The 24,778-nt window shown below is 43.5% G+C and overlaps 1 protein-coding gene across 3 annotated transcripts in view; it reads left to right on the top strand.

The window, feature by feature from the left end:
- The window catches only part of PTPRJ (protein tyrosine phosphatase receptor type J), an 85,191-nt gene that overhangs the window by 48,353 nt on the left and 12,060 nt on the right, over positions 1 to 24,778 (top strand). Inside the window, exons 2-13 of one of the 3 annotated variants that reach the window (XM_058421126.1) lie at positions 5,500 to 5,518; positions 6,531 to 6,671; positions 7,418 to 7,693; positions 8,281 to 8,556; positions 14,846 to 14,884; positions 15,709 to 15,975; positions 16,666 to 16,932; positions 18,151 to 18,417; positions 19,108 to 19,374; positions 20,247 to 20,513; positions 22,301 to 22,582; positions 22,829 to 22,963. In XM_058421126.1, the coding sequence (XP_058277109.1) occupies positions 5,500 to 5,518; positions 6,531 to 6,671; positions 7,418 to 7,693; positions 8,281 to 8,556; positions 14,846 to 14,884; positions 15,709 to 15,975; positions 16,666 to 16,932; positions 18,151 to 18,417; positions 19,108 to 19,374; positions 20,247 to 20,513; positions 22,301 to 22,582; positions 22,829 to 22,963 (2,503 nt within the window). Of the gene's footprint in view, positions 1 to 5,499; positions 5,519 to 6,530; positions 6,672 to 7,417; positions 7,694 to 8,280; positions 8,557 to 14,845; positions 15,122 to 15,708; positions 15,976 to 16,665; positions 16,933 to 18,150; positions 18,418 to 19,107; positions 19,375 to 20,246; positions 20,514 to 22,300; positions 22,583 to 22,828; positions 22,964 to 24,778 lie in introns of all 3 variants that reach the window. The other 2 variants (XM_040068353.2, XM_058421127.1) reach the window with 2 other exon arrangements.

Genomic DNA, 24,778 nt, shown 5'->3' with positions numbered 1-24,778 from the left:
ATGTCCCCCTGGAGGATGGAGGGGTGGTGAAAGAGATAAGAAACACTGCCCCACCTGGTTTTAATGGCTGAGCCATTATCAGGAGGCATCCTCTTCCTTCCACCCCTGGAGGGGCAAGAGAAGGACAAAACATCTCCCAAAAAAACAGCCTTCAACAAATGAAATAGAATACACATTTCTAGGTTACATAATCCAATACACTCCCTAGTACAACAGGGTGGCCTAGGAGGGTCCAGCCCCACCCAGTTCCTAACAAACACCAGCTCATGTTTCTTTCTTCTGAGTTCTGCATCTCCATGGTCATTAGCAGAGCTGCTCATTTAAGGTTAAAATAAGACTCCAAATATCTTGTAAAAACTTAGTGCTGTTTCTAAAAATTAGAGCTTTTTACTCTAGGATAAACCTGCTTAGAGCATACATTCTGTGAAGTGTTGCATTGTGTATGGTCTGTGAGTAGCTGCATGAAATACGAGACGGAAAACGGGTGGATCTGATAGTTGCCACAGCATATTTTCCATTTTTCATTGGAAGTGAATGCATCATATTATTGAGATCATCTGGAGTTAATTTGAATGAAAAAAAAAAACAAACCCCCCCCCCCAAAAAAAAAAAAAAAAAACCCAAAAAAAACCACACCAAAAAACCAAAACCCACAGAACTATTAGGGACTAAAGTTGAAGTGAATTTAGCAGAGTAAATATACACTAGATTGGGGAAAAAAATAAAACCAACCCCAAACTCTAGCACTGCATCCAGCAAGTAGTCAGTCTTCAATGAAACTATGTAACATAATTAAATGTTAGCTTCTGGCTTAGCCTCCTGTTGATTATTTCCTCCTCCAAGTAGTAAGGGCCTAATACAAGAGGGCTAAGTATCCACAAATGCCACTGAGCAACTGAATTGTTATCTTAGCACTCCTTCAGCACACAGGCTTTATCCACATTGTCTTTTTCTTCTTTGGACAGTAAGCACAGGGGAAAACACCTGCTTTTCTTGGCTTGGCATATCTTTGTGTCAATTAAAGGCTGGCTGGAAGTGTGCAAGAGGTGTTTGGGTGTGGCACTTGGAGATGTGGTTCAGGGGTGATTGTGGGGGTGCTGCGTTGACAGTTGTACTGGGTGATCATCAAGGTCTCTTCCAGCCTTGATGATTCTGTGTTTTGTAATAGCGTAATGATTTGCACTTCAAGTTTTCTGCTTAAATTCAGGGAAATGCTTTGCAGTTGAAGATTTATGACATTTTATAAAGAAACTGGAAAATGGGGCAATTATGTTACCCAAGTGTATTTTGACTCATTTTCCAGATATTTTTTCTACTCCTGAACCCACACATTATCCAGATAAGGCATGTTACTTGATCTACGTTCTTACAGGTTTAAGCACATAGTTCTCTGCCCCAATTTTGGTGAACTCATTCTTCTTGCCCGGTTTTATAAGCCTACAAACTTCATTAATTTGGAAATAATTTGGAAATTAATGAGATGGAACAGCCCTGAGATGGGTTTCAAGAGTCAGAAACACTTCATCTTCCCAAAACCCACCTTTTCTTCCTGCAGAACAACAGCCTCCAGCATAAAAAGGTCTGCTGATTTAGTCTTTGAAAGATGTCCCCAGGTGGAATAGCAGGCAACGCCTTAAAAATCCTAGCAAATTGGCATCCTTTGGATGCAATACTTGGGCAATCCCATTTCCATTACTGTGGGGCTTCATGAGTTTGATTTTCACTTACTTTATGTGACCTTGAGTAAAAGCTTTCTGTGGGAATGCTTCCTGAGTAAGTCTGTGCTAAGTAGGAAATATCAGAGGTGAGAGAGGGGTCTGTAAGTGGCCAAGTTACTGCGTCTTTGCTGGTTAAGGTTTGTTGGCTGAGTGGTGGTGGCTGACAGCGTCAGCCAAACCTGGAGTCATAAAACCATCATGATGGTTTTGTGTGGTGGCTTGTCCCAAAGTCCACATATCCATATGGGACAACTAATGCACGGTAGACATAGAGGGGGGAAAAAAAGGTGTGAGATCAGGGGCACTGCCTAGTGGGGCAATGATCTTAATTTTGCTGCTGCTTTGGTGAAGGGGTGTTGAGAAGCAGTTTGGAGATCGCTGTGATAGCTTGGTGGTTTTTTTATGGAACTCCTCCAAACCTGAGAGGATGGGTGGGTGGAGACGATAAGATCTGGAGGTACACACTTGGAAGATCATCAGCTTTGAGAGGGGTGCAGCACACCAGAAACAGTAAGCTGCAACCTCAAGTAGTGTTCTTGGAAAGGATTTGTGGTTAAGGGTTTTTTGGCTAAGATTTTTTTGGTTTGCTCGCTTTGACTATTTAGCCAGCCTTTGACCTTATATTTACATGAACCAAACCATGCTGTTTGTTTTGAAAACTGGAGCAGATACATCAGCTTCTGTCTCCAAGGGTTTTCCCCAGAGCAGGAACCCCAGTTTCATTAGAAGGCACAGTTGGGCAGCAAAGCCAAGCTGAGGTGAAGTCCTGCTCTACTGTCTTCTCTTTGGCTGTTCCAGTGTATGTGTAGAGCTGGCATGTTTTAAATCTTCCTCCTGAAAGTATTTCATTCTGAGTTATCAAATATCAGTGGGATTTGGTCTTCTCAGTCACTCACTATTTTTTAAGTTTTCCTACACTGTTAGTCATGTGACTGATTCCTCAGTTAGGCAACCCAGTGTGCGCCTGAAGAGGATGGAGCTGAATTCTGCATGTATCACACACCGCCAGCTCCTGGTCAATTGTAAACTGCTCACATAAGGAGCACAGACCTTGTGCAAGTTCAGGTGAATTCCTCAGTTCCTCTGCAACATACAGCCTTTGACTGGGCCCTAAGCATGGCTGTGTGACACACAGAAACATTAATTTGCCATAGGTGATGACAGTGATGGGTTTGTGCATACATTTCTCTCCTGGTTTTCAGCTGAAATGGTCAGTATTTGGCATTTTGCTGTCTTTTCTTGGTTAAGGATGTTCCACCCCTACCTAAAGTTCCTCAAAAGATAAAAAAACTACCCAACCGTATATATGAATAATAGGAATTTGTGTCATTGAAAAAGAAAAGCAGAGATGGTAGGGCTCATGATGATGCAAACACAAGGAGAATCAGGTGTTCAGTGCAAATGTCTTCTGATTTCATAAACAAATGCTTTGTGTAAATTCTAAGTAATAACATTAGGTTGGAGTACAGTTTGGCTCATGGCTGATGTTGAATAATACAGCACAGAATGACTGAGTCAGGCAGGCTGATGCTTGGGAATGAGATAATTTGTTCTGTGTGGTTTCAGGTTTCAGAAGGAGGCCTGCCTGGTGCCAGTGGGATGTGATTTTTTTTGAATTTGATTTTGCACATAGGGTTCTGGAAAGTCAAGGTTATTTTAAGGGAGTATTGCCAGGGTGCGATAAGCAAGTAGAATGATGGGATGAAGTTCATTAATCATGTGACAGGAATTTTAGTGTAACTTTCCTTTTTGAGGTTGTTTGAGCATCCTTAATAAAACCCACATGTGACAGTACAACCAAATTTCTAGCAACTTGGTCATTATTTGTATTAGATCAGATGCCCATAAAACAGGAATCAACGTGTTCCTTGTTTGAGCTGGCGGGGAAGAAATGGGATAGTAAAAAGGAGTTCAGGGTATTTGCTAGTGACATACCTGTTTCACAGTCATATAATACCTGTTATTCCCACAGTTCCTGTTGCTCAGGAAGGATGCTGTGTCCCTATACTCAAAATTTGTAGAGAAGCAGATGAGAAAATTAATTTTCAGGCAGTTCTGTAGAAGAGAAAGTAACTGAAGGATGATGGGTTGTGAATGATGTCAGGTTCTTGATTCTTTGTAGAGCTACAGAAATCACTGTAGCTTAGCCCTGTGGCATTTTTTGTTGATTTTGTTAGTCTTGTGAGTTCCCTTTCTTAATAAACATAACATCCTTTTGACTTTTCCTGTAGATTGTCCTGCATTTCACAAGATTTCACCTCTTGCTCACTATTCAGCAGCTGTTTCCACACAGCTTAGCTCTTCTGCTTGGGACACTGCACAGGTAGTGCCTTCCTGCCTTCAGAGTGGCTGTTTCCTTCTTGAGCTCTTTTTCCTCAGACACTTTATGAAGTAATGCAGAAGTACGCTTGACCTGGGTGCAAGTACTTCCTCATTTCTTAAATAGCCTTGCAGTTTGGCTGAGCTCTCAAAAGCTCGGGTTGAGGAGGAGCCTCACACATAGGACATCTGCATCCCATGTCATGTCTGTTGTGCGATGCATTGTCCGTAGTGCTCAAGAAGACCAGGTATTAGGTCTTTGATGCTTACAAAGGCTTTTTTGCCTATGAAGAGTTCCCAAACTCTTCATGCTGTGGCACTGAGACCATCATGGGAATAAGATTTAATGGTATTTTCTGACTGACTACTTTTTGAGTAGTCTGCTACTGGTCTGCTTGGACCCATGACTGGTGCAAGGAGGTACTTCTGGAGCTCCTTGTGGCACCAGCAACATGACAGCTAGGGCAGAGAGTGATTTGGGATTCAAGCATTGCATTAAGATGTTGTGAGATAGCTGCTTATTTTGAGTGAGCCCATGGAATTGCACAAACAGCTAAGAAATTGGATGAGGGTGGAGAAAACAAAAGTTTCAAGTGCTTTAGGTAAGACTGCTTATTGCAGACCTCAGTCTGGGGCTTTTACTTTACTCCCTTATGAAGCATTTTGTGGTGCCACTTGGAGGGACATTAATATGACAAATTATGGGCCAATTCTCACACCAACAGGAAGGGAAATGGCTATTTGGAAGTAAACTACAAAGTTCGAAGACTAAATATCATCCTCAAAGCGAAATTCTGCTGTGATTGTCAGTATTACCAGCAGGGAAGTTTCAGGCTGCAGTTAAATGGCAACTGCTGATATGTTATAGATGGGTGCACATGTGTAAACTGGATTGCAGAGCATGTATCAAGTGTTTTGAACTTTGAAGCAAACACAGGGTAGTCTCATAAAATGCAAAACACTCTTTTTTGAAAAGTAATAAGAAATTTTATAGAGCAAAAGGATGAAAGGAAAAATCTTATTAATAAGAAAGACCTAATTGACATCTTCCATTTTTTTTGTGGGATGGTGTCAAGGATACTAACTAAAGTGTGTTTTAACTGAGATCTTATAGGTTTGGTTTATGAATTTATATGTGCAAAATAACCACCTTATGTTACTCAAACTTTTGTGTGTGTGTGTGTGTGACAAAATAAGCTAGTTTTTTTTTTTTTTTAAGAATGTGGAAACTAACATTTTACCAGCATGCTTCGGTTTCTTTTTTTTCTACTAGTTCAGTGCATTTTTTGGTGTTATTTTTATGTCAGTAGAATTTTATGTATGTCTTTTGCAAATTGAAAAATCTTTTTCAAAAAAAACTTTTTAAAACAGATTTCTTTCCCCCTCATGTTAACTAAACTAGTCCTTATTTTATTTGAGCTTCTAGTAGTTTTAATTTCTATTACTTGTTTTTGTTTTCCAGGTCAGATGTACAATTGCTTGTAAGTATAATCTTGTTGTTTGCCTTTTTTTTTTTTTTTTAATAACTCCTTATCTTAGTTGTTTTTAAGAAAAATCAGGCAGTATTAGCAAAGTATTAAAAAAAAAAAAGCTTCCTGGAAAGAATTTTTAGAAACAGCAGATAAAAATATGTACTCAGTTATTTTAGTGGCTGTAATACCTACAATGCATTGAAGGATGTTTAAAAATACAAGTCTGTACTTAAATCCCTTTGCTTTTCAGTTTGTAGAGAGCTCTGGTGAAATCAAGTGCAGGTGTAATGTGCTTAGAAAGATGGGAAAATACACTTAAAGGCAATAAAAACCAAACAAATCCCAAAATTAAAAGACACACAAAGTGATGCCTTTAAAGGATTTCTGAAGTGAGTCTAGAACAGCTATACTGGCCAGTATAACATGTTTTCATGTGGCAGAAATTTTTGAAATTGTATGCAAATAACTTCTACCTTAATATTGAACATCAGACTTAAACTAGTTATCCTTGAAATTTTAGGGTCTGAATCTACTCTTTCTATGTTTTGGCCTGTAAAATTAACTTAATATTTCTGGTTCTAGACACAGAGCCATATCTCTTCCTTACTTGTGGAAACATGAGAGGAATTGTGGGAATATGTGAGGGGCTGAGGGGGAAGAGAAAAAATTTCTGTGCCAGAAGAAAACACACACATGGAGTGAAGCTGCAAGTTGTTTTAACTGCTTTCAAACAAAACTACTGAAAAGCGACGCCATAACAGCTTTCATCCAAACCATGTGTAGAGTCAGTGGATGGCTAGAAATAATATAGCAATCCCTTGAACCTAGTTCAAATAATGTCACAGAATTTAAGAGGTGAAACCAGAAAAAGTAGTAAAACGAGGAAATGTGTAGTGAGGTTTCTGCAGAAGTGGGAAAACAGAAGTGACTGCGGGTCTCTGCATGATATCTGTAACTGACTGTACTTCTGCAAATAAGTCCAGAGGTTTTGTAAAGACAGAGTTTTGTGTTCTTCTTTCAGGCAATGAGGGTTGCAGCTCAAAAACTGTAACCGCAGAACCAGCAACCAGTAATAATGATGATTTATCAGTAAACTCTGCAAGTGGGAACAGAACCTCTGCAGGTGGAAGAGTGATCAGGGCTGCATCTGATGAGACAGGAGGTGATCTAAGCACTTGTAACACATTCGTGGTTTGGAATGTGACTGGGATGTGAATCTTTGGGGTGTTTTGCACTTCTATATTGTGATAGCATTTTAAGCCTGAACTCCAGTTCAGAGTGTGAGCATTTCAGGGGCATGGATCCAACTGCTTTACTGCAGTAGAGAATGAGGCCAAGAAATGCATGGGAGTGCAGTTTCATACTGTGATTGCTGCATGGCCTTAGTACAATTTTATCCATGTTAGACTCGGGCACTTTCCCTGCTTATTAGGACTTCTTAGGTTAACAGTTAAATTCACTGTGACATACAGATTTGAAATGCATAAGTGATGGGGTACAGCTGAAGTCCTCTGTTTAGCACAAAATGTTCTGTGTCACATATGTACAGGAGAGGTGTGTGAATCTCGCAGCTAAAAAGGCATCTCTATTTGGGACAGTGAGTTTAGGAAAAAAATGACAGCGTCTTTGCCCCGGTCTTCCTCAGCACATTGCATAAAGCTTACAGCTGAGGCAGCACAGAAATCACTGCTGCACCTAGACAGCTTTACTGCTTGAGGGGAAGTGAAGCTTGAGGAGGTGGAGTAGGTGGCGGAGCATGCGAGTATGCCTTGCAGTAGAGAAAAATGGCTTAATTGTTTTCCAAGGCTGATTTGTTTTTTAAAGAGACTGGCTATGGCATGGAGGAGGGTGCTGTATGTGTTTGTCAGAAAATATTCTTGTAGGATAATTTATTTTCTTTTTTTATAGGATCCAATCCGATTTATGATCTCAAGGCAGAATCCATTGGTATGACTTTTGTCATCTTAAAATGGGTGGTGAATGACAGCGCTTCTGCCAACTACGCATACAGGATAGAGGTTGTAAATGGTACAAATGATACACCTGTGAAGAACCAGATATTCCATGAAACCAAAGCAGAAATTACTGAGTTAATACCTGGGACACTGTACATTTTCACAGTATTTGCTGTAGCAGCTGATAATAAGACAGAAGGAGAGGGAAGTTCCATAGACCTGTATACAAGTAAGTCAGTTTCTTGCATCCCTGTTGCTGGTGGTCTGTGCTTTGCTGTGCAGGACAGGGCTGTGCCCACCTGCCTTAGGTTGTAATTTAATAGGAGCCTTACCTGGGCCAGATGCTAAGAAGGAGTGGTTCATGTATAGAAGAAACAGAGCCTTGATTCATTTCTTTCTTTACTTAGTAAACAGCAAACTCCCTCTGGCCCCCCACCATAAACCAAAGAATTCTCCACAACAACTAAACCAAAAACCAACCAGTAAAACAAACTGAAATTGCCTGCGTTGTCAACCATACCCATCCCTCCCCTGTCCACCTTTCTGGATTCCCTGGGAGCTGTGCTTCAGTGGTGAGCAAAGCTTCTCCTTTGGAGTGTCAAAGGGAGATAAATGCCACTCAGAATGGCTTGTCTTCAGTGCTGCCCACTGGTACAACAGACTCCAGGAATGCCTGGTGATGTTGTTGGTGTCCTCCTGCATTCTGGACCATGATTGTTGTGAGGGAAGTGAAGTCCTGGGGCGGCTGTTTCTTGTGTCCATGTCTGTGAGCAGCTGTTCTTGCTGGTTAACGAGTTGTTGCTTTGCCTTTCACAGGGCCCAGCCGTGTTCTTGATCTCAAGGCAGAATCCGTTGGTGTGACTTCTGTCACCTTGAAGTGGGTTGTGAATGACAGCACTTCTGCCAACTACACGTACAGGATAGAGGTTGTAAATGGTACAAATGATACGCCTGTGAAGAACCTAAAATCCATTGAAACCAAAGCAGAAATTACGGGCTTAATCCCTGGGACACTGTACAACTTCACAGTATTTGCTGTAGCAGCTGATAATGAGACAGAAGGAGAAGGAGTGGCCATAGATCTGCATACAAGTAAGTCACAGTTACTTGCAATCCTATTCCTGGTGGACAGCTCAGAGCTCTTCCTAACTGCCTAAGGGCTAAAATTATAGCTGTTGTTTGTATAGATCTGATGTCTTATTTCTGGAACGTAATCTGGAATGTCTAGTGTTGTAATGAATTAATATTGTGTTTCATCGGAGTTGTAGTCACATGCTTTGTCCTTGCTCAGCTGTAACCCAACTCTGTTCCCCACCCACTTTATCCCTGATTGGGTAGTGTCTTCTCCCTGCCTCTGGGCCCTGACCCCTGGGGAAAAAGCCCCCGCATGGGCGGAGCCTAGGTCTCTCTGGCACTGGGAAGGGCTCCAGCCAAGCAGGGCAGGACTCGAGAATAAAAGCTGTAATATCCCACCCGGTGAAAGAGAGCAGACTCTTTTCCTTTTGCCAACGGCAGTCGTCTAGTCTCATAAAGAAATACAACATCTGGCGCCTTATGTGCAGATCGAAGCCACAAAAGGTTCCCAAAAAGAACCACTCGGGGAGCACGTGGCCGAGGAATCTCACGCAGGTACGTGAGTCACAAAATGTAGCCCACCCATGCACAGACAGACCCGTCAGGCTTGGTGTTCACTGTGGAGTCTCGGAAACACAGGATTTCACAGGCAAGGTTGTAGTTTTCTCCTTTGGACTTAAAAGAACCCATCGGAGTGTTGCGAAGAAGCGGCCTGAACGTCAAGCTGCTCCCAGGGAGGGTGACCACATGTTCGTGGAAAGATGACCCTGGGATCAGAGACTGGAAGCTCTTTTTGCACCAAAAAGGGTCAGTCTCAGGCAAAAAGAATGATTGGGAAAGAAAGGAAAGGAACACTGGATTTTTGGTGAGTACCACTTTCGGTTTTCTAATGGAAAATCTTTTTCAGAGGCATTAAACCTCAGAGAAAAGGGTTTTTTCTCTTTCAGGGAAGGTTTTTGCTTTCAGAGTAAACCTTCAAAGTGCTTTAATAGCAGGCTTCTTTTGGCAGCCTGGGGGGAGTGGAAAAGGAAACTGTTTCCCCTTTTGGTTTGGTTTTTTTTCTCTCCAGTGAGGTTTTTTTTCCTTTCAGTTTCTCAGTCACAGTTAAAGGGGACACAGAAACTCAAAATCTGAGCCAAAAATCGATGCTAGGCTGTCTGTGTCTCAAAAAAGAGTCTATTACCAAATTTTAAGTGCCTTGGATGATGGGGGGACCCATTGTTCAAAGAAACAGCGGAAAAAATTAACTCTGTGGTTGTTTTCTCAGTTATCACACGTACCATTAGAGCAAATAAGCACCCCAGAATTCTGGGAGGCTCTAACGAAAAAAATAGTTGAATCTGGCTCCTCTAATAATAAAGAAAATGCAAATTTTGCTTTTTATAGCTTAAAAATTAAGTTTGCATTGCAAAAGCAAAATGAAAAGGGAAAAAAGCCAGTTCTTTGTGAATTTTCCCCAGCTTGTACCTTTGCAGGCAGCCCGAGTGCTCAAACCTCCCATCTCAGTGGTCCCCGGGGAGGGGGGGGTCACAAGATGGAGGGGACTCCTTTGTCCAAAATGGCTGAAGCCATGTGCTCGTGAGCCATGAGGAGTCTCTCCCTTTGTCTGTCCCTCCTTCCCACAGTCCCTTCTTCTCTCCAGACCTCTCCTTCTCTTTGGTGCCACCCCCGGCACTGCCCTCTCCTCTGACTCTGCCCCCTACCCTCAAACCTCTGCCCTCCGACTCCAACCCGTGTGACTCAAGCCTCCAGCCCCTCCCTGCCCCTGGTTCCCACGGTTTCCCCATCCACAGTCCCAATTCCCACACCCCAGAGGGGAGGGGGGAGGGAGACGGAACCCGGAAGCAGGAAGTGATCCTGGCTTTTCTGCCATCCCTTTCACATATCAACAGTCAAAAAGAGGGGGTGCTGTCCACAGTAATTGGGACCCCTTCCCCCAACAAGCAGTTCAGGGTTTATGCAAAGCTCAGGCCAAATTTGGATATGAAAGAGAATACTTTTGCACCATTTAAAAGCAAATTTAGCAAGGAATACTACAGTTCCCTTTGACCTCCAAAAAGATTTACTTCCAGAGCTTTGGCAAAATCCGGAAACGGCTGTTGATAATAAGAATTTGCCAATTCAATTAGCAACCCAGCCCAATAGGTCTTTCCAACCTTACAGTAAAATAAAGCAGCTTCCATCAGAACCTTTAGTAACATTTGTGGAGCAATTAACCTGAGCTATCAAGTTACAGGTTAAGAATGAAGGAGCCCAAGAACAGGTCCTGGAGGAGATGGCACTGACCAATGCAAACAAACAGTGCAAGGCAGCCATCCTCAGCCTGTCCATAGAACCGGCTTCAGCTTTACATGACATGCTCCAGGTGTGTTCCAGGAAGATTCCCTTCATAAAAGCTCATCAAAACCACAGTTCCAGAGTCAAGCCGCCACAAAGAGCTGCCGCTGCAGACACCGTGCCTCCTGTACCTGTGCCACGGCCACCGCCCAAGAGAGGAACAACGTGTGGGCAATCAGGCTGGACATTGGGCATGTCAATGCCCTTTAAGGAAGCAATTTCTGGACTTTTGGGACAATGGGGGTGGGAGGTCTCAAAGGTCCAAAGGGAATTTTTCAAAAAATATAGAAAATATAAATGTTAAACTAAATAATCCTGCTTTAACCAGTTCTGCCTTTCAGCAAAAGTCACTGGATATGATAGTAAAAGATCCAGCAACCAGAGTCCTCATGATCAGGTCACCTGGGGTCGTGGGTTCGCCTATGTGTCCATTCCCCCAAGTCTCAAGTGGGTGCCAGCTGGGTGGGTGAAATCGTTCATCCCTAAAACTGCAAAGCCACCTGCAGAGGCCCCACAAGTGGCCAGTGCTGCCTGGAGGAAGAGAAAGCGCCAAACCTTCTCCTTATTATCATTATTCCTTGACAGTGTTTTTCTAGACAGTTTGTTTGCACTAAAGGTCATTTTTCTTCTGCAACTTTAAAGGTACTCAAGGTTCAAACTCTGAGCCTCTCCCACAAACCGAGCCTTTCTCTTTCTTAATTTAATAAGAAAAGGGGAAATGTTGTAATGAATTAATATTGTGTTTCATCGGATTTGTAATCACGTGGTTTGTCCTTACTCAGCTGTAACCTAACTCTCTTCCCCACCCACTTTATCCCTGATTGGGTAGTGTCTTCTCCCTGCCTCTAGGCCCTGACCCTTGGGGAAAAAGCCCCCGCATGGGCAGAGCCTAGGTCTCTCTGGCACTGGTGAGCCATCGGGAAGAGCTCCAGCCAAGCAGGGCAGGACTCGAGAATAAAAGCTGTAATATCCCACCCGGTGATAGAGAGCAGACTCTTTTCCTTTTGCCATCGGCAGACATCTAGTCTCATATAGAAATACAACAGTCTGGTAAGCCATAGGGTTTTTAGGTTTGGAAGAAATACATCCTTGTTTTAAAGAGAAAAAACAGGCAAACATAATGCACCTTGCTTCCTCTCCCTCTTTGTCCTCATATATTTTCATGTGGGATAGTTTATTGTCACAAATAGTGAGCCAACTAGGAAGGATGCTCTCCTAGAGCTGGTGTTTGTGAATAGAGTAGGTTTCATGGGAGATGGTAGGTGGCTGACTTGGCTGTGGTGATCATTAAACGACTGAGTTTCAATGTGTAATGAATGAAAAGGTGTCGGGTTTTTTCCCCGAGATTCAGGTGGCTTTTAGAGTCTTTTTGCCCTCTGCAAAGCTCTGAGCCAAACGCAAGAAAGAGACGGAATCTTCAGGTTCTGATTTTTCAAGGTTGCGCACTTTGTTTATTATTTCTTATCTTACAGTTTTCTCAGTGCCCCACAAAGGTCTGTGCAGCTGCTCGGGCATCTGGTGAGTCCTCGACTCCTCCCGAACCAGGCTGTCGTTACCTTTTATACTAAATGCTACATATTTTTTATTTATCATTACTTGCCAATACCTATCACTCATACTAAACAGGTCATCCCTACTTTGACCCAATCTCTTTAAACTACTTTGTGCCACTGTCACTGCTGAAAATGGAGTGAGGGAAGAAGAAAGAAGAAGCAGGAGACAACGCCCCAAGTCCTCCATCTTGCCCCCATTCACTTCAATGCTAAAACCCCAAATCTACTGTTTTTTCACCCTGTGATAAGCTAAACTATTATCTTTCACACTTCTGTGGCTTGCAATCCTTCCCGCAGTGCAGGAAGCCTTTCCCACGGACTGAGATCAAAGCCAATGTCCCTCTGGGCTCTGGGCCAGGGTCCCAGACCCCCCTGTCCAGGTCTCTGACCCTCCAGGGCAGCCAAAGGAATGCCCTGGACTCCAACAAAAAGAGACAGCAGTGTTGCTACCTTGGACTCCAGGAGAGCCAAGCTTAAGCTATTCAGGGCACTGCTTAGCAGCCTACCCTGAGAATTTGCTTTTGAGGGCTTAGGAATCTATGACTGGTGTTCAGTTTTTAAGAACTGCCTTTTAGAAGCCCAGGAATAGGCAGTTTCACTATGTCAAAAGTAAAGCGATTAGGGCAAAAAACAAGCTTTGATGAAAACTCCATGTGGAGCTCAAGAGGATGAAGAAATTGTATGAGCTCTGAAAGTGAGGTCAGGCTACTCAGGAGGGTTACAGAGCTGTGCTTTGTGTATGCATGAAGACACCAAGGGCCAGAGCTCAATTATAGTAGAAACTGCCCAGTACTGTTTCAAATAATAAGATAAGCTTTTTGAAATAAATTAATAGAAAGGGGAGGTGTAAAGAAAACATTGGACTGATCCTTGTTAAAGATGGTCACCTGCCCAATAGGGATGAAGAAAAAGCAGAGGTGTTCCATGTGTATTTTGCCTCAGTTTTAGGTGATACTGATGGACCTTGGTGGGCCCGTTCCGCAGAGCCAGAGGCCCATGAGTTCTGGGACAGTGGCTTTCCCCTTGTGGACACTGAAACTGTGAGGGACCACCTGCATCAGCTGAATGTTCACAGGTCCATTGGGATTCATCCCTGAGTACAGAAGGATCTCGCTGGTGTTACAGCCAGACCCCTCTCCATCAGCTAGCAAAGGCCTTGGGAGCCTGGTGAGGTCTTTGTCAGCCACTGTTATTCCTATTTGCCAGGAGGGTGGGAACAGAGACCTGCAGGCCTGTTAGACCAACCTCAGTTCCTGGAAAAACTATGGAGAAGATCGTACTGAGTACTGTTGAAAGGTGTTTAAAGAACAATGCAGTCATAAGGGGCCATCGACACGGGGCACAATAGGGAAAGTCCCATTTAAATAATTTGATCTTTCTATGCTAAGGTCACCCACCTGGTGGGGAAGGGAAGGAAGGTGGTGAATGTAGTTTTTCTGCATTTTAGTGAGATTTTTGGTACTGTCCCTCACAGCATCCTTCTGGACAAGTTGTCCAGCTGTGGCATGAGGGGGTTTATAGTGTGCTGGGTGAGGAGCTGGCTGCAGGGCAGGGCTCCCAGGGTTCTGGTGAGTGGGGTTGTGTCTGGCTGGTGAGCAGTTACCAGTGCTGTCCTCAGGTCTCAATCCTAGGCCTGCTCAACATATTTATCAAAGGTATGGATGCAGGAGTTGAATGCGTACTGGGTGCAGTTTTGGGCCCCACAGTTGAAGGAAGGATGTGAAGGTCCTTGAATGCTTGTAGAGGAGGGCAAGAAAGCTGTTAAAAGGGTTGGAAGGCCTGTCCTGTAAGGAGCACCTGAGGGCTTTGAGTTTATCCAGTTTGGAGAAAAGGAGGCTAGGGATGACCTCGTTGTTGTCCTCAGCTTCCTGAGGAGGGGAAATGCAAAGGGAGAGGCTGATTGCTATTCTCTGGCATCAAGGGATATGGTGAGTGGGAATAGTTCAAAGCTGCTTCAGGGGAGGTTTAGGCTTGATATTAGGAAGCATTTTTTTACTGCCGCGGGGTTCAAACACTGGAATAGGCTTCCTAGAGAGGTGGTCAGTGCTCCAAGCCCTTCTGTGTTTGAGACATTTGGACAACACTCTCAGTAATATGCTTTAATTTTTGGTGAGGCATGAGATGGTCAGGTAGGTGGATGAGGGTAGTTATAAGCACCTTCTAAGTAAATATTCCATCCCACTCTGTCACTTTCCTGCCCACCTCTGGATTTCCAAGGGAAGCCTTAGGAGTCCAGTCATGGTGATGGCCTGCACTTATGTTTTGGGGTGTCAAAGGGAGATGAATGCCCCTCAGAATAATTGGTCTTCAGTTCTCGTTTAGCTGCCCAGTGAAGCACAAGTGTGGCTGTTTCTTGTGTCCATGTCTGTGAGCAGATGTTCTTGCAGGTTCACAGGTTCTTGTCTCACCTTTCACAGGGCCCAGCTGGGTTCATGATCTCAAGGCAGAATCCATTGGTATGACTTTTGTCATCTTAAAATGGGTGGTGAATGACAGCGCTTCTGCCAACTACGCATACAGGATAGAGGTTGTAAATGGTACAAATGATACACCTGTGAAGAACCAGACATTCCATGAAACCAAAGCAGAAATTACTGAGTTAATACCTGGTACACTGTACATTTTCACAGTATTTGCTGTAGCAGCTGATAATAAGACAGAAGGAGAGGGAAGTTCCATAGACCTGTATACAAGTAAGTCAGTTTCTTGCATCCCTGTTGCTGGTGGTCTGTGCTTTGCTGTGCAGGACAGGGCTGTGCCCACCTGCCTTAGGTTGTAATTTAATAGGAGCCTTACCTGGGCCAGATGCTAAGAAGGAGTGGTTCATGTATAGAAGAAACAGAGCCTTGATTCATTTCTTTATTTACTTAGTAAACAGCAAACTCCCTCTGGCCCCCCACCATAAACCAAAGAATTCTCCACAACAACTAAACCAAAAACCAACCAGTAAAACAAACTGAAATTGCCTGCGTTGTCAACCATACCCATCCCTCCCCTGTCCACCTTTCTGGATTCCCTGGGAGCTGTGCTTCAGTGGTGAGCAAAGCTTCTCCTTTGGAGTGTCAAAGGGAGATAAATGCCACTCAGAATGGCTTGTCTTCAGTGCTGCCCACTGGTACAACAGACTCCAGGAATGCCTGGTGATGTTGTTGGTGTCCTCCTGCATTCTGGACCATGATTGTTGTGAGGGAAGTGAAGTCCTGGGGCGGCTGTTTCTTGTGTCCATGTCAGTGAGCAGCTGTTCTTGCAGGCTAACGAGTTGTTGCTTTGCCTTTCACAGGGCCCAGCCGTGTTCTTGATCTCAAGGCAGAATCCACTGGTGTGACTTCTGTCACCTTGAAGTGGGTGGTGAATGACAGCACTTCTGCCAACTACACGTACAAGATACGGTTTGTCAACGATACATCTATGACGGACCTGACATTCAGTGACACCAAAGCAGAAATTACGGGCTTAATCCCTGGGACACTGTACAACTTCACAGTATTTGCTGTAGCAGCTGATAATGAGACAGAAGGAGAAGGAGTGTCTATAGACCTGTATACAAGTAAGGAAATGGTGTCCCCACTTGCAAGTAACCATGCTGTTTGTACCAAATTGCTCTGTTTTCTTACTTCTGGTTTCCAGCTTTGTTCTGTTTCTCACTGTGATGTTGGTTCTTTGCTGCAGCTGTGTGCACGCATGAATGGAGCAGTCTTTGCAAAAGGACTGAAATTGTCTCTGTGCTTGCATGTGCCACCTGTAAATCAGTTATTTCATCAGCATGTTTGCTCAAGGCTATGTAGAGATCCAGCTGCTACCATAGTATGACTTTTCCTGGGCACTTGAGGGCTGAATAGGCCCCTCACAACACCTGTGGGGAGTGGGTTATCACAGCTCGTACCAAAAGATGTGGTGTGCAGGGATGTGGTGCCACGGTCACGGAGGCTTTTTGTTCTTAAAGGTTGTTTCGAGCTCTTTGCAGAGTCTGGGGCTTGAGGTTCCTGTGGACTGTGACTGCCTCACTTCCTGGGGTTGCATTATGAAGTGTGGTGCCAATACTTTTGGCTTTGTGCCAGGTCACCTTTTTCCCAAAGCTCCTATGACCTTCCCAGAAATGCCTCAGCATGAATGCCGGAAACAGGAAAGTGATGGTTGGTTCTGAGTGATGCTCCTTCTGTGTGGAATAGGGTAATGTGGCTGTGGATCTTCTTTCTTTGTTGCTATTTTTGACAGGTTGTTGCTTTGCCTTTCACAGAGCCCAGCCCAGTTCTTGATCTCGAGGCAGAATCCATTGGTGTGACTTCTGTCACCTTGAAATGGGTGGTGAATGACAATGCTTCTGACACCTACACGTACAGGATACGGTTTGCCAATGATACATCTATGAAGGACCTGACATTCAGTGACACCAAAGCAGAAATTACGGGCTTAATCCCTGGGACACTGTATAACTTCACAGTATTTGCTGTAGCAGCTGATAATGAGACAGAAGGAGAAGGAGTGTCTATAGACCTGTATACAAGTAAGTCACAGTTTCTTGCCTTGCTGTTACTGGTGGTCTGTGCTTTGCTGTGCAGCATGAGGCTCTGCTCACCCACCCAAGGGTTGGAATTTAAGACTCTTGCAGGCAGAGGTGATGATTCCATCCTGAGTCTGAAGATGGGCAATCTTCAAGCATCAGATGTTAGTATAGAAGCAGAATTGCCCTGGTAGAAAGCTGTTGGTAAAGCTTGCTCCAGGACTGTCAGTGAAGAGAAGAGACTTTTCACTAAGCACTGATCTCTTGCAAATTTGGCAAAGGGGCATTAATATTTGTTTCATAGAGTATGGGGGCATGAGATTCTCATTTTAAGGGCCTCCCATGAAGAGCATATTGTGTTGGGTGAACTTGTGTCATTTGGGGGCCTATAGATGTCGTTGTGGTGCAGCCAGGAGAGATATTCAGGCTGTGCCAGATCAGGAGAACTCCTTTGGTTGTCCAGCACCTTGCCGTGTTGAGTGGTAAGCCTTGACATGTGGCATTGGACGGAACATTTTGGAGCTGGCTTGCAAGGCAGTAGACCAGCCTGATCATTCCACAGAGTGCATTTCAAGGAAAATAGATGTCTGATCTTGTAATCTGCGTTTTACTCAAATGTGCCTGCATGTTTGATCCTAGCTGACCAGTCAATGCCCAAAAGTCTCCACTGTGCTGTCTGTCTGTAATGGCTAATTGCCTTCTTTTAAAAATGTAAAAAATAGGGGGCTGGAGAGAGTGTCTCCAGAGGGTCTGGAGATGGTTTCTGTTCTATGAGCATGAAGTGCAGGGCATGAGAATTGGAGAAGAGCATCTGGTTCATCACTGCTAATGCTCTTCTAGTGATATTTCATCTTCCTAATTTTTTGCTATACAGGATTGCACCACTGGTGTCTTTCTCCTCCACTCTTCTCTCCTTCCTGCATTTTGGATTACTAGGAGAAACTATTCAAGTGGTAGCACCAGGGTGGCCAGTGCCCTTCTTGCCTTTGCCTGCGAAAGGAAAAATAAGTCCTGCTTGACGTAGCTCATTCTCAATTTCCTGTTACCCAGCTATTAATGCAAAAGCCTCCAGGAATGCCTGGTGATGTTGTTGGTGTCCTCCTGCACTCTGGACCATGATTGTTGTGAGGGAAGTGAAGTCCTGGTCTGGCTGTCTCTTGTGTCCATGTCTGTGAGCAGCTGTTCTTGCAGGTTAACGAGTTGTTGCTTTGCCTTTCACAGGGCCCAGCCGTGTTCTTGATCTCAAGGCAGAATCCACTGGTGTGACTTCTGTCACCTTGAAGTGGGTGGTGAATGACAGCACTTCTGCCAACTACACGTACAGGATACGGTTTGTCAACGATACATCTATGAAGGACCTGACATTCAGTGACACCAAAGCAGAAATTACGGGCTTAATCCCTGGGACACTGTACAACTTCACAGTATTTGCTGTAGCAGCTGATAATGAGACAGGAGGAGAAGGAGTGTCCATAGACCTGTATACAAGTAAGGAAATGGTGTCCCCACTTGCAAGTAACCATGCTGTTTGTACCAAATTGCTCTGTTTTCTTACTTCTGGTTTCCAGCTTTGTTCTGTTTCTCACTGTGATGTTGGTTCTTTGCTGCAGCTGTGTGCACGCATGAATGGAGCAGTCTTTGCAAAAGGACTGAAATTGTCTCTGTGCTTGCATGTGCCACCTGTAAATCAGTTATTTCATCAGCATGTTTGCTCAAGGCTATGTAGAGATCCAGCTGCTACCATAGTATGACTTTTCCTGGGCACTTGAGGGCTGAATAGGCCCCTCACAACACCTGTGGGGAGTGGGTTATCACAGCTCATACCAAAAGATGTGGTGTGCAGGGATGTGGTGCCACGGTCACGGAGGCTTTTTGTTCTTAAAGGTTGTTTCGAGCTCTTTGCAGAGTCTGGGGCCTGAGGTTCCTGTGGACTGTGACTGCCTCACTTCCTGGGGTTGCATTATGAAGTGTGGTGCCAATACTTTTGGCTTTGTGCCAGGTCACCTTTTTCCCAAAGCTCCTATGACCTTCCCAGAAATGCCTCAGCATGAATGCCGGAAACAGGAAAGTGATGGTTGGTTCTGAGTGATGCTCCTTCTGTGTGGAATAGGGTAATGTGGCTGTGGATCTTCTTTCTTTGTTGCTATTTTTGACAGGTTGTTGCTTTGCCTTTCACAGAGCCCAGCCCAGTTCTTGATCTCGAGGCAGAATCCATTGGTGTGACTTCTGTCACCTTGAAATGGGTGGTGAATGACAATGCTTCTGACACCTACGTGTACAGGATACGGTTTGTCAATGATACATCTATGAAGGACCTGACATTCAGTGACACCAAAGCAGAAATTATGGGCTTAATCCCTGGGACACTGTATAACTTCACAGTATTTGCTGTAGCAGCTGATAATGAGACAGAAGGAGAAGGAGTGTCTATAGACCTGTATACAAGTAAGTCACAGTTTCTTGCCTTGCTGTTACTGGTGGTCTGTGCTTTGCTGTGCAGCATGAGGCTCTGCTCACCCACCCAAGGGTTGGAATTTAAGACTCTTACAGGCAGAGGTGCTGTGCTTTGCCTGCCTGCAAGTAGAAATGTTTGTGTGAAAGAGACATAGTCTTCTTCGAAAATCCAGAGTAAAACAAACACCTCAAATGCAGTGATTGTTGAAGTTGGTTACCAAGGCCTGTGACACAATGAACTCTTTCCAAGAACTTCTTCTCTGGCCTGGGATTTTTGTGGTTGCATGTGTTGCCTTCACTTCTTGGAGGATCATGGCCTCAGAACATTCTTTTAGTGGGCTCCCATGCAGGGATACTGGGATCTGGGGCCCTGTGGCTGGAGGAGAATGAACTTTAGATAATACTGGCTCTGGAGTGCATTCATGGCATGACCTAGGCAAGCTGCTTCTTTGCCACTTTTCATCTCCTCTGTTCATCTTCCAGTGATATTTGAAGTTCCTTATATTTACTGTACACAGAGAGACCATCTTACTCTGGTCACCCTACAACTTCGTATCTCTCCTGACCAACATCTCTGATTTTCCGAGCAAAATCCTGGGAGCTCTGCCATTGTAATGATACGTTCTGCTTTAAGAGTGTCAAAGGGAAGTGAATGCCACTCAAGGTTATGTTCCGTCAACTCTCTTAGCTGTCCACTGGTACAACAAGCTCCAGGAATGCCTGGTGATGTTGTTGGTGTCCTCCTGCACTCTGGACTATGATTGTTGTGAGGGAGGTGAAGCCCTGGGGTGGCTGTCTCTTGTGTCCATGTCAGTGAGCAGCTGTTCTTGCAGGTTAATGAGTTGTTGCTTTGCCTTTCACAGGGCCCAGCCGTGTTCTTGATCTCAAGGCAGAATCTATTGGTGTGACTTCTGTCACCTTGAAATGGGTGGTGAATGACAGCATTTCTGCCAACTACACGTACAGGATACGGTTTGTCAACGATACATCTATGAAGGACCTGACATTCAGTGACACCAAAGCAGAAATTACGGGCTTAATCCCTGGGACACTGTACAACTTCACAGTATTTGCTGTAGCAGCTGATAATGAGACAGAAGGAGAAGGAGTGTCTATAGACCTGTATACAAGTAAGTCACAGTTTTTTGCATCCCTCTTCCTGGTGGTCTGTGCTTTGATGTGCAGCATGGGTCTCTTGCCCACCTGCCCAGGGTTTGAAATACAATGTTATGTTAGGCAAAAGTGCTGCACACAGCCTACCTGGAGTCAGAAATGGTAATGTGTGGAAGGGGGTTCTGTGCAGGGGGTTTTGTTTCCCTCTCTTTCCTCTGGGTAAGACCCTTAGCTTCTTATTTGGAAGGCCTCCCACAGAGTGCACATTGTGCCTGGGGAACTTCCCCCTTTGGAGGGCCATGGATGCAGCTGGGCTTGGGCAGCACTGGATGGTGTGGCTGTCAGCCCTGCAGTTTTGCTCCGACCATCAGCAGACAGGAGAGGGCTGAGTTACTTCTGCATTCCTCATGTTAGTCATTGTGACTATTTTCCTTCTTGTTGTGATCATGTGTTTCCTTGTCCTTTCCTTTGTTTTGTCCCATTTTGACTGAGGTGAAGTGGATCTGGCCCAGACTCCCAAGTGGGTTTTCCAAACGGACTCTGGGATGAACTTGGAGAGTTGCTGGTACTCTGAAAGTGTTGCTTGGCTACTCAGAATTCTCAGTCTGATGAAAATATGGAAGCATGCTTGTGCTTCTGCATTTTTTTGTCTGTCACAAAATATTCCTGAGTGTTTCTGGAGCCTCCTCGTGACTTTCATAGAGCCCAGCATTTTTTTCCATATCAGGGTAGAGTATGCTGGTCTCTGACATTTCCCATGGAGCATTGATGGTACTTCAGCTAACTATTCCTACAGGATAGAGATCAAAAGTCATGACTCCTCTAGAAACCAGGCATCCGTTGTCACCAGGTGTCAGAGGTGTCGCTCCAGGGTTTTTCTGTAATCTACTATAATTTCACCATTTTTGTCCATATTTGTAGGAATAGCTGACAATGTTACTGATGAAAAATACTTATAAAATGCAGTAGAAGTAAGTCCTACTCACTCACATCTATTTTTTACTAAACCTGTTTCTTCTGGTACACAGTTGTGCTTCTTCTTAGTTTCTTAAAATAACAACAAAATAATTTAATAGATGAGTCTATTACCCTGTATTTGAAAGTACCAAATACTTTCGTATGAGAGCGGCAATTAATTTGGTGTGTGTTGTAATTGTAGACTGTAAGTGTTTTGGTCCTGAAGGCCAAGTTTTACAACATGCTTAGTTTAGAGGAATCTTTTTCTCAGTGTTACTGCTACATTACTTTTTAAGTATTATTCTGTATCTGGTCATAAGGTCGTAGTTTTTATATCGTGTCCTAGAAGACTCTCACCCAAACTGACTTGTTGTAGTTGCTGCTTTTAAGGATGGCTACTGCTGTGCTCTTAATGGACAGAGATTAAATTAATTTTCTTGTTTCTTGGCCACTAAGAGGTTTACATAATTATAGAGGGATTTAGTGGCAGTCGACATACTAGTCTAAAAATGTTCTTAGATTAATATGTTAAAGGGTGGAACAGTATTTTGAAAATGTTGCTGATCATGATAGAGGCTCAGCCTAAATTTTCTCTGTAAACCTGTCTGTAGAGGAGCTAAAGAGCCCACAATAGGTATGAGTACGGTGTTAAAGAATTGTCTTCCTCATAGGGTAACAAGTCCTTGTGTAGGCAGTAGGTGCTATGTAAGCATCTTTTAAAAAGGGGAAGGGAATACTGAGGTTTTACAAGGATTTATAGACATAACGTACAAATAGACGGCTTTTTCTCCTAAGGGCATGGCTTGATTTCTTCCTTGTTTATTGTTACTTTTTTTTCTTTTGGCAGTACCTGTCTCAGTGCATTCACTTCAGTGTGAACCAGTGGCCAAGCAGCCTTTCCTAAAGCTGACGTGGAAATGTCCTTTTGGTAACAACTCTGGCTTCAAAATTAAAATATCTAATACTTCAGAGGAAGGATTTGCTCCACGCTGCACGGTAGCAGGCTTTGAGCAAACCTTTCAAACAGCACGTTTAAATTTTTTCAGCACCTATAATGTTACTATCATAACTCTTTCAAATGGCCATGGAAGCTCTCCAGTGGACAAATTGTGTCAGACCAGCATTACTGGTAAGCATTAAGATCTGAGAATGAAAGATACTTGTAGGACAAAAAAATCAACTTCGTGATTGCAGAATACGAGACTTGGTATGCACTACATTATCAGCCTGCAGGTTGTGAATAAAACACTAAATTAATTCATAGTCTAATGTGATGCACAATAAACATGCATTATGTGAACAGTGTTCGTATCACAGCCTTGTTTAGAAAACTTTTATCAGTCCTTAATGAACTAAAAAATATTTTTGTTGATAGACCCACCTCCTCCAACTGAAGTTCCTTCAGTCAAGGCCGTCAGTCACAGCTCGTTGTCTGTCGAATTCTCTGATTTCGATTCACTGAATGGTCCATTAGAAGCCTACGCAATAATGATTACAACAGAAGATCAAAGTAAGATGTTTATGATCTTATTGTGTAGCTGAGCCAGTTCACCAGACAGCATTATGTTTTAGACTCCAAATGGGTGTTAAACAGTTAAAGAAAAAGCAGATGCAGAATTTTCAATCACTTTTCAGAAACTGTGGGGCAAATACCTTGCTTGCTTGAAGTTGGGTCACTCCTTGTTTTCAGAAGGTGCCTGTTTTCATTCAGTCTTTTCCTGCCTGACTTATCTTTGTACATAAATCTCATACGTATTGCCCTTCTGTTGTTGCCAGCTTGCTTTGCCAGTGATTCCCTTCCCCAAGGTTGTGTAGTATCTTTTCTTTCCCCACAGAATAATTTTCAGAGCTGCTAATAGAAGCAGCTTTGGAATCTGGAATGTTTTTTCCTCTTTCTTCTTTAGCTGAAAGATGCCTGAAGTAAGGTCATAAAAGGAAAAGAGCTTTTTTCCTGATTTTACTCAAAACACTTCAACTAAGAGAGATGGGATGTGGGTGGAAGGCTTAAATATCATTGACAGCATTAATGGAAGTTAAATGCCATGGAAAACTAGAAGGGGGCATATCAGACTGGTTTATTTAAGGAATCAGAACTGAGAAATGTCTCTGATAGGTGAATGTCTAGTCATAAATCATAAAATTAAGGAACTTAGTTTTGCAGCATAGGTTCAGCTTGATCAACTGTTCATTTTTGCCGCTGCACTGAAGGAATAAGGCACCTGGTAGGGACAGTTTCTGCTGAGTGGGAGTTGACAATCATGCTTATCCTTTGTTACAACACTGTAAATTCATTTTGCAGACTTTTGATTATAGATCTTCCTTCAGCGGTTTTCCATGCAATATACATCCAAGAAATGCATGTTTGTGTGCATATATATGTGTGTGTATATATATGTGTTACATCACATAAGTGCAGAAAATTCCTGTATTTCACTTGCCTACTCAGCTGCCCCAGGAACTGCTGATTTGAATGCCAGTCTCTTGCATGCAGCTCTACTTGTAACTTCAGCCAGTTCTGGTTAGTCACCAGGAGATTTGGTGTATTGTTCTGTGTGGTTTGGATTGGAAGGTATTCAAGGAGGACTTGTAGGATATGACTACGAGAAATAAGAGAGGAAATTTGCCCACATTTGTAATGTAGAGTGAGTGCTTTGATGGAAGCAGAAGACAGCCTTACAGCCAAGCAGCTCTTCAGCTTTATTTGTTGAAATAACACAAATATTCATGATATGTGTTTCTCTGTTCTAAACCAGTCATGGTTTTCTTTAGGATAGACAGAGGGGACTTTATTCTGTTGTGCAAGAAATGGTGTCTAAGGCTGTTTGAAATGTCATAGGGTGGTATTCAAGGCATCTACAAGGAATTTCAGGGATGTACATGCTGTTGGAATGGAAACTAGGGACAAGACAAGACATATCTCAGGTAATATTGAACACTCATTTCTAGGTAGCTGAGTTAATTGCAGCCTCACCTGCTTTTAATGAGACCAAGTTAGTGCTTTAGAAGAGTTGTTGTGCACCCTGTTGCTGCAGAGTTACAGTTGAGGAAAGCTTTGTTGCTGATGGTAGATCACCCCTTGTCTGCACAGCTCTAGAAAACTTACCAGACCTTTTCCACTTTTCAGAGCCTCCTGTAAGGCTTCTCCTTTTAAAAGATGAATTCAGTATTATACCCACTTTTAGAAGGACCTTTTAGCTTAGTAAAGGTGGTCAGTAGAGAGCAAACTTCTCTCAAATGAGTGAGATTCTTCATCCTCCCTCGACACTGGGGAGATTTGTCAGTTGGCTTGCTCTTGAGTTGTTGGGACAGCTGGCAAGTTGAGTTT

This window comes from Hirundo rustica, chromosome 6, assembly GCF_015227805.2.
Source record: "Hirundo rustica isolate bHirRus1 chromosome 6, bHirRus1.pri.v3, whole genome shotgun sequence".
In the NCBI taxonomy this organism is placed as follows: domain Eukaryota; kingdom Metazoa; phylum Chordata; class Aves; order Passeriformes; family Hirundinidae; genus Hirundo; species Hirundo rustica.
The sequence above is the reverse complement of the archived record's forward strand: the minus strand, read 5'-3'. Positions and strand labels throughout refer to the sequence as shown.